The sequence below is a fragment of the Lonchura striata genome, chromosome 2, assembly GCF_050655825.1.
Source record: "Lonchura striata isolate lonStrDom1 chromosome 2, ASM5065582v1, whole genome shotgun sequence".
NCBI classification, from domain to species: Eukaryota; Metazoa; Chordata; class Aves; order Passeriformes; family Estrildidae; genus Lonchura; species Lonchura striata.
In genome coordinates this window covers 87,450,609-87,460,285 of record NC_140704.1, presented here as the reverse complement: position 1 = coordinate 87,460,285, position 9,677 = coordinate 87,450,609, and the positions used below count along the sequence as shown (strand labels likewise).

The 9,677-nt window shown below is 35.1% G+C and overlaps 1 protein-coding gene across 1 annotated transcript in view; it reads right to left on the bottom strand.

Moving 5' to 3' along the window:
• Positions 1 to 269: 269 nt before the first annotated feature.
• The window catches only part of ABCA13 (ATP binding cassette subfamily A member 13), a 175,463-nt gene continuing 166,055 nt past the window's right edge, over positions 270 to 9,677 (bottom strand). Inside the window, exons 53-55 of the mRNA XM_085571713.1 lie at positions 4,218 to 4,323; positions 3,210 to 3,347; positions 270 to 1,732 (exon numbers count right to left, since the gene is read on the bottom strand). Of these exons, the coding sequence (XP_085427839.1) occupies positions 1,643 to 1,732; positions 3,210 to 3,347; positions 4,218 to 4,323 (334 nt within the window). The 3' untranslated portion in view covers positions 270 to 1,642. The remainder of the gene's footprint in view (positions 1,733 to 3,209; positions 3,348 to 4,217; positions 4,324 to 9,677) is intronic.

Here is a 9,677-nt window from a genome sequence, read left to right as displayed (position 1 = left end):
GCTTTTTGTTCTAATTGGGGACTTTAGAAACCCTCCACTCTCAGCCCCATGAAAAAAATTAAAGATAACTGGTTTCACATCAAATTTGGACAGCTCTTTGGGCTATGGCATTTCTACCAGGGTGGTGGCTGTTGGAGTTTAATGGTTCCTAGGTGCTTTGTGTCCTAAGTAGCTTGGCAGAGTTCTGATACTATATCAAACCCATTCTAATGATAAAGCACTTTCATAAGCTCACTCTCCCATATGCAAAAGCAGACAAAGACTGCAAATCTTTAGGGTTTTATTTATTTTTCAAGGATGTAATTTCATCTTTTATATAGGTAATCTGAATTCTTGATTTTAAAGTAGCATAATGGGCCAAAGCAACATGAAGAAATCAAGCCTCAGTAAATGGTCTTCTGAGTCAGCTTGCAAAGCATAAAACACAAATATATATATATATATTTAATATTTTATCATTGTACAGCAGGGAATGTAATTGCAGCTCTGCAATATTAGCCATTTAAAATCAAATTCTCCCATCTCAAAGTGCACTTCCCTCACCACTGCCTAACCAAAATCATACTGCAGCAAATAACTTCTAAGTCACTGATTCTACAATTTCAGCTATTTGACAGTGTAGTCCAATAAAAGTGGCATGAGCTAATTTCATAGGAGCCATGAAAAAAATTTCGCACATTTTCTTCTCCAAGCACAAAATACAAGGAATTTTTATCCATTAAATATTAATTTATTTTACACAAGTATAGGCTGAAAACTGTGGCCTTGTCTGAAGTATCTAGCATCATAATATATTTATTGAGTTTATTGATCACAGTCTGATTTTCTTATCTTATTTTCCTTTAGCATTCCCATTAACCAGCATTTTGACATTCTTTTTGAAGAAAAAGGAAATAAAAATATGAGAAAAACAAACTAGGTCATTATAAAGGTACTTGAGAACACTTCCAGCAGCAACCTGCAGGCTTAGGATCATTGTCAAGTATGATTTATGAAAATCTGTTAAATTTCCTTAAGGTAACTGGGAGGCAGACTAGGCTAGTAGACTAATAACCTCTATAACATAAAACTTATGGAAAACAGTACATCCTTTATATAATAAAAAGGTTAATTTAGCTTGTCACAACACATAACTGAATTAACAGAGAAGTTGAAAGGCTCTCAATTTGTGTGATTAAATAAAAAATACAGGGTGATAGCCAAGCTATTGCTACCATTCAATTGTTTTTTCTTGCCTCATCATGCAAAAATTAGACATTAAGTGTACATACAAGAAAGTAATATAATCAAATGAATGCAGAGCTACCACCAAAAAAAATCTGCTATACACTCAGATTTCAGATCAGCCTTTTTTTCCTCTGCATTAATTAGGCCATTTGTATTTTAAAATACCAGTTAAATTAAGAAAACATTGCTTTTTTGCAGACTTTTGGTCTGCATATAATCAGTTTCTTGCTTTACCAAGAACTGGTCCCATTCCTTCTGGCCTACAGATGAAAACTCACCTCTCACCTTCTACTATTTGTTGCTCATGCACAAATTGTTCAGAGTTGAAAAGTTATTGCATGTAGCTTGTGTGTACATATGCAAACACACACATATATATATATATGTTATGTTGGAGCTATATCCTGTTCTGAGCCTAGACTGGGAGATGATCATGATGAACAACAGGAGATCCTTGTGAAGAATGCAAGACTCCTTGTTGCTGTGTTGCAAAATTAATGAATACCTGTAAGACATGATAAAAAGTAGGGTTTTCAAAATAAAAGTACTTGACTTTAGGGATATAGGCGATGGTATTTCTTAGCTGCTCTCAGCTTTTTTGACAAAATAAGTAATAACTCATGTTGAGGGAACACCTCTAAAAACATATTTTTATAATCTCTAGAAATAATCCCTCTTCCCCTCTCCAGCTAAGACAGGGTCAATAAATGATAAAAATTATTAATTATTTCATACCAAGGTATGAAAAACACATTTTATGCACAAGTAAATATGAAACAATGTTTTAATTTTCTTTGAATGACATACCTAAAGAATCAGAGTTTGTTGTTTCTGCCAATAAATATTACAGATGAAGGTGCAAATATTTCGAGGTGAAAGCACACTTCTGATTCAACAACTAATGAGCCTCCCTGAATTGGTTTGGTTTTTTGGTTTTTTGGTTTTTTTTTTTTAAACACAGATCTTGGTATGTAAAGGCTTGTTTCATTTTTAATGACACAACTATTTCACAGTAAGTCATGTAGAGGGAAAAATGGCTCTTCTTTATTCAAATAGTCCTCTTCATATGCAAGCAAACTTGGGGTGTATTAAGTGTGTTTGTTACTGCAAAGAACTATTTTCCTGTTTAAAACTGACAGTGAGGGAGAAGAAGTGGTGGTAGGTAACTGAGGTGATGCATCACCATGAAAAATGGAGAGGAAGTAAGCCTGACTGAACAATGCCTGAAGAAACAGGCTGAAATTATCTTATATGCAGTCACTCAGTGAATAGATAATTTACAAGTAGTTAGTAGACCAGCACAGAGGATAATACTTCAATGACTTGCACATGGGAAAAAGGAACAAATTCACACCATCAGTCACAGAAAATTAGTATTTTGACTAGATGTGCCTCTCAGTTTGCAGAACGAATAACAAACAGTTGCATATGATGATGTAACACATCACAATCACCCAGAAATCCCATGCTTGCCATCAACGCATTCTCTTTTTTCTCACAATAGGATTTCACGGTCTTTAGCAGTTGGGTCTCTTCTGTCTGTCTGGGCATTTAAAATTATCACAGGAAAATGTTCTGAAGGTCTAAGGTTTACCACAATTTACAGAGGCCAGTTCAGCCTTTTCAAGGACATTGGTAAGATCCCAACTTTTGGACTGTGGAGGTGGCAGTTCACACTCCCACCTTGTCATCCCACACAGCTCCAGATTCATCTAAGTACAGATTATGTTTGTGCACACTTCAAGTATGTGGCTTGCTGTGTTGCTTTTACTATGCTCACCTCTGGTGTAAAATCAGTGTGGGACATGGAATCACTGTGTGACCTGAGATTGCACACATTTGGGTAACCCAGCAAATGATAGAATATTCCACTACATCAAAACTACAATACATAGCACATTTAGATGACAAAATTTTAAAAAATTAAAAAAAATTAAAAAGCAAGTATGGGGGCAGGGAAATAAAAGAAAATTATAAAATACCTGCTCTAATGTGGTTTGGCTAATGGAGTAGTGTTTGATTTGGAGAAAAGTTTTGTGATTCTCTAGGACGCTGAAGAGCTCTGCTAAGCATCCCAGACTTCTTGGTACATGGTACTCGAGCAGGTTAAGATGTTGTCCCTGAAAACAAGCAAAAATTATAAAAAACAGATAAAAGTGAACGTACTTTGTGATGAAGCTACACTTGCTTATAATCAGGCTACCTTCAATAGGGTCTTATTGCAGATTAATATGGGAAATATGAGCTTTTAAAAAATAACATATTTTGTCTACATTCATAGCACAAAGAGTGGTTCATACTTAGAGCACACATTTTGTGAGGTGATGGTTTGTTAATCTCATAAAAGATATAACACTTTAGGGCAATTTAAATCTAACAGACTAGTGCTGTTTCAATGCCATCTGGGAAAAGGCTGAACATATACAGATGCACAACTGTCTGAGCTCAATACAGACTTATACCCACAAAGAGGTTCATATCTAAGATAGACATTGTTTCCCATGAGTTTTTCCTAAACAAAGTTAAGGTAAAAGCTTTTAAGAGTTTGCATTGAAATGTAATTGCTATAGGTCATTTATAAGACTTTGTATTAAATCAAACAATCTCAGTAAAGTCTGAGACTTATTAACTCTGGGCTTTATCAGAAAGCAATCAAAGCAAATACTCTTAGTGACTACACTGTAGTTCTATTTCAGATGAACACAGATTTGAGTCCAATTTCATCAATAATAAAAGCAAAAGGAAATTTTCAGTCAGAGAAAAGGCCTTTTTATTTGCATTGCCTAAATTCCTGTTTGGAGTTGATTTAAACAACATCACAAGCCAAATTTTTATTAATTGCTTAATAGAAAAACAAAAGGGATTTTTATATGTACTTTTCAAATGTACTTACAATATACCCAAACATGTAAAAATCCAAACATACATACTGTTTTTACCAGCCCCAAATTAATCCTGCCATATACTACAACATGGAATTTTATCTGTACCTTAAACTGTGTTCCTGGAAAATGCATTTGTAGACAGTCCAAAATCATTCTTCCATAACTTATTTCTTTGCTAAGCCACACCTTGACAGAATAACCCTCTCCAAACCTGGGAATGAGACACAGAAACTTAAATCCATAAGAACACTTTGAAGACAAGGAGAACATTTGGTTCAATTGATTTTCCTATAATTATATCAAATATCACACATGCCTACTGCATTATTGCTGTGATTTTACTATAATGCTATGGAACAACAGAACTTCAATGAGAAAGTTTTAAAATTAATAATAACAGAGACAATAGACATGCTATACCTAATTTTAGTTGCTAGCATATTTCACTACTTAATATATCTGAACTTTTGTTAAGTAAACTATGTTTTAATTGCTATATTGCTTTGAGCAGTCAGTATAAAACTATTAATATTACCAAACACATATATAGAAAAAGAGAAAAAATCCTTCAGTTTTTCTAATGAGAAAGAAATGGGCACATAACATTATTTTTCAAATCTGTTAACAAAGCTGCACCTTCAAAAGAAGATTTCAGAAGTGTGAGTACAATGGTATTTTAAAGATATGCAAAGGCAAGTGTAGGGATATTTAGGGATATGGCAAAGTTAACAAATTTTCTTTGACTTCTATGACCCTGCAATCTCTCTCAGAATAATTTAGGAAAATAACTTCTCCTTCTTAATACAAATGTGATAAAATTTAAATACAGGCAATCTCACCAATGCTATATTTTTTTATTAGCTTTACTCGCTGCTGATTGTTATTTGGGAAAGTTGCAATAAACCAGTGAACACTGAAATGACAACTATGTTCTTATGCACATTTCTTACACAGTGGACGTTGTGCTGCACCAGTCCCCTGACTGGGGTGCAGAGACATGGGACAAAAAGGGGCTTTGCTGCACCCTTTCCCTCCTTTGCAGCTACATGTCCTCCTACCTTTGGGTTCTCCTTCTTGGTTAATTGCTAAGGAAAAACATCAGCATGAGCCACATCAGAAGAGCTTTCCATTGCTGTTCCCTGCTGCCAGTGAGCAAGGGAAAGGCAGGGTTGGAAGGGGGACAGGGAGCCTGGTCAGCACAGCCCATGTCTCCCCAGAAACCTGTCACTTCCTCTATCTTTCCACTGACCACCAGTCCCACATCCTTCATTCCAGCATAACTCCCTTCTATTCATTCTCCAGTGTGGCAATTGCTCATTGCCAAACCTTTTATTCCAGTGGTTTGGTTCCTAGTGATTACCTCTGTAATATGCCCTTGTGCCAAAACCCTCCTGCTTTGTGTCTTTCCTCTGTGCAACCCATGATTCAGAGCAGCAGCTGGCTTAATTGGGTCTGACTGGTGAGAGGCACATTTTCATGTCATCAAAGCAGAGGATATCTCACAGCACACTCTACAATGCTGCCCTATTTCAATATATTAAGAAGTGTCTGCAGATTATCAATCAAAAGGTAAAAAAAAATAGAAAGAACTATTTTGAGATATATGTCCAGTTTAACCAGTGCATGAGTGATTCCAAGCAAAATATTCCATATTAAACACCACATTTTCCGCACCTATATTAAGTATATAGCAATGTAAGAGCTTTAACTTTTATTTTGCAATGAGTCAGAAACTCTATTGTTATAAAGAACAATTGACATTTATTTAAGAGCACTGCAAGTCTCCAAAATGAAAAAAAAAAATAGATTGTAGATTTTATTCTATTAAGAATTTCACATTAATTCAAAATACATTTTCCAAGTATCTCAAAAATCCTAATTTTTTATGTAGCACAAGACAGTGGCAGCTTCTGCATAAAAATGAAAAGCCCCATTACAGATATATGAGAGTAGGGGTTTTTAGCTTTTGTTTGCTTGTGGGTTGTTTTTTTGGTTGTTGGGTTTATTTCTTTGGCTTTTTTTTTTTTTTTTACAGTAGTCAAATGCAACCATTGAACTACTTGAAATGGAGTAAGAAACATTCTGATTCAGTGTCCTGTGTGTTAATTCCTGAAAGATGCTTCATGAACTAAATTGTATTGAGTCCAGATAGCAGAGTACTAACTATTTCCTGGAGAGTGTAGCCTGACAAACAAACAGTGCTGATTCATCAGAGATCCAGAATTAGGTGGAATCCAAAGCAGTGTTTGGCAGATTTGCTTTGCAATGATTTACTATGTTTTAACTAGATCTCTAATTAAATGTTTTAAATGCATAGCAGCATCCCTGAAAAAAATACATGTGACAATAAAAAAAGTTGTTACAAAGATGGATATAGTTAACAAGGGTATTCAATTTAGTTGACAGCTAACCCGAGGCCACATTTTACAAGAGATCATTGATTCTGATCAGTTTCTTGGCATTTCTATACAACGACCATTGAATTACAGTTTGAAAAATGCTGGTTTATTGAGACATTCAACAGTCTCATAAAATGAAATTGCTGTATGCAATGAAGTTTCCAAAGAAAATGAATCAAAATTCTGATTAGCAAAGACAGAGGAGTCTGTGCAACTTTGGTTTAGTTCTAAATTATAAATGGCATAAATGCGAGCATGGCACCAATAAAAAACTATAAAAGATTTTCTTCTTTTGGCTAGTCGACATATGATGCTTCTATACCTTGATTTTATACTTCATTTTAGTAGAAGAGCTCCCCATATAGGGTAAGCTGATCAGCAATAAACATTTCCCCCTGCTATAATCAGCAAGCTGCTTTCGGCAGTGCACTGAGGAAATGGAAACTGAGTTGGCCATTTTGTTCACTCTGTTTTCCTCTCTGATTCAGACAATTTAATTAATTCAGAAACCCAAAGTGGAATTACAGAGAAAACCACAAACTGAGTTTGATTAGCACTGTTAGAAACAAACCTTTAGTACCTGATAATTCAAGACCTACAGAGGAAGACATTATTAGAATGGCCTTAGTTGAGCCAGCAGACTCATTCAGCAGCCATCTGCTGCAAAAGATTCTTCATTTCTTCAAAGCTATTCAACAGAGAACAGATTGTACACTGCCATGTTACTTTAATAACACCTGCGTTTCTATTTTTGCATAAACAAACACACAAAAACCACATATTCTGATAAAATTTAATATTTTTCTTCTCTCTATCCTTCCTCTTCCTTAGTCAAACTACTAGCTCATGCTCTACTTTCAGCTTATTAGTGGTTCTGGGAGTACAACTTATTGAGTGTTTTTCTGTTAAAATCCCAACATGAGACTGAAGCTAAAATATAAATTTTCAAATTGACTGTAAATTAATTAACTTGACTATTTAAAGACAGCATCAGCTGCAGAAGCAGGAACTTAGCAAGAACTACAAGTCCACACTTCTAATTTACATAGGTCCTCAAGGTATCTGAGCACTCAGATAACAAGGGAACAAAAGAAACATAAAAAGGTAGCAAGGAATGGAAATATCTCCATACCAGGAATTACTAAATAGGCTAAAATTATTCATCATGAAAGAAAGATGACACGGTTGTCAAAAGGTATTTTTATGGAGTCCAGAATCATGGCTAAGCAACTAAAATAAGAAATAATTCTTCACTCCTGCAAAAGCAAAAGGACATAGAGTTACATTATAGGAAAAGATATGCCGAGTCAGTAAGATCATGTAATCTACCTTACACTATTAAGAGAAAATGTACAACTCGTTGACATGGAATGTTCTAGATGTCAGAACTTGAAATTAGTTCAATAGACACCAGAAAAACTCATGGTGGGGATCCACTAAAATCACTTCTGACTTAAGAAGCCTCTAAAAAGGAAACTGCTGAAGCACTTGAGCAATGTGGTAATGTAACTTCCTGCGCTTAGCTTGCTCCCATTTTCCCTCTTGATCACTTTCAGAGAGGGAATACTGTGCAATCTGATCTCAGGCTTCTTTTGATATAAATATCCCCAAGAGGAGGTAATCTCAGGTAAATCACCCAAATGGTTCCTCAGTTCTCTGAAGAGTTTTGCAGCCCTACAGCCACACTGCCAGCAGTACAAAAATAGTTTATGTAAATCGACTTCAGATATGTTTCTACACAAGCTCCAGTCACACACTGAAATAAAGTGTAACCAAATCTATACTGAGGAAGTCCCCTGGATGCTTTTCAGATCCTCTTTTAACCTTGCAATGGTAATGGGAGTGGATTTAGTAGCCCAAAGGCTGAAAATTCTCATGAATATCAAGGAGAAGAGCTGCCACTTGGGGCAGGGTAGCTTCTCAATGTTCCTTTCTGCCCATTCCTTGGAGGTCCTGGTTCAGAGGCTTGAGTGGGGACAAGAGTTCCTGTTGAAACACAGCTGAGCCTGCATTTGGCCACAAGGAGTCCCTAGAGGAATTACCCCAATGTGTTTTCTTAAACTTGACCCATGAAAACCTCTTTTGTGTGAAGGGTGAAAAAGAAAGTACACTATCAGCAGACTTCTATTTGCTTAAAAAAAAATAAAAATCTGTGTTTTCAATTAAAAGGCTTAAAAGTTTACTCAAATGAACAAAACCAAACTTTGAAACTCCTGTTTTAAGTTACAGCTGGTCCAGCAGAAACAGCTCATCAAATCACACTCTTCCCAAAGCCTATTTACCAACTCTTCTCTCCCCCAGTAAAATTTGCTGAATGTAACCTCAGGAAATGAAGAATATGGCCCCATTTCCTAAACTTTGAGGAATAAGAAAAGCATCTAATCACCCATATGCTTTTCTTCCCCACTAATCAAAAAGTACATTTCCTGGACAATGTTGTGCTATATTTATATATATATATTCACATCAAAGATTGCAGCTCACAGAAAGTTTACTGATTGAAATATAATGTGATACTTTGTATATGCACTAGTTCAATCAAAGGATTGCTTCAAAACAACATTATTGGATAAAAAAAATAAAAATAGTAAAGAGAACATTGGCACTTAATGTCTGCATCTTTTAGAATATGTGCCATAAATCAAAGAGAGGGAATAATATTCTACTGTGCTGTTTATCCCTCTGCTGTGGTTTACATTCATTTGCAGGCAGATATGGCTCTGCCTTCCCTAAGTGAATAGAATCATGGAATCATTTAAGCTAAAATAGGCCTCATCTAGGCAAGATAACTTAGTTACACCAGTATAATTGCTGAAGCATGGGATACATATCCAGGTCACTCCTCTCCCAGCTCTAGACAGAAATGCAATTTACAAACAGAACAAATCTTGAACAACATTGAAAACAAAACACTTTGAAAAACATTGGGGGAAAAAAAATTAAACAAAATTATTAAAACAAATTAATTACAGTTTAAGATAATTTTAAATAATGTAATATATGTAATTGTTTCATCTATTTAAAAAAAGCAGTCAATACTGAGGAAAAAAGATAATTAATTTTTAAATACTTGTTTTTTTAAAAAAAAATGCTAAAATCAAATGCAAATACTCTGTCACTTTTAAAATGGGATTTTCTTTTGCATTTATTTAGAACCTCAGACTTG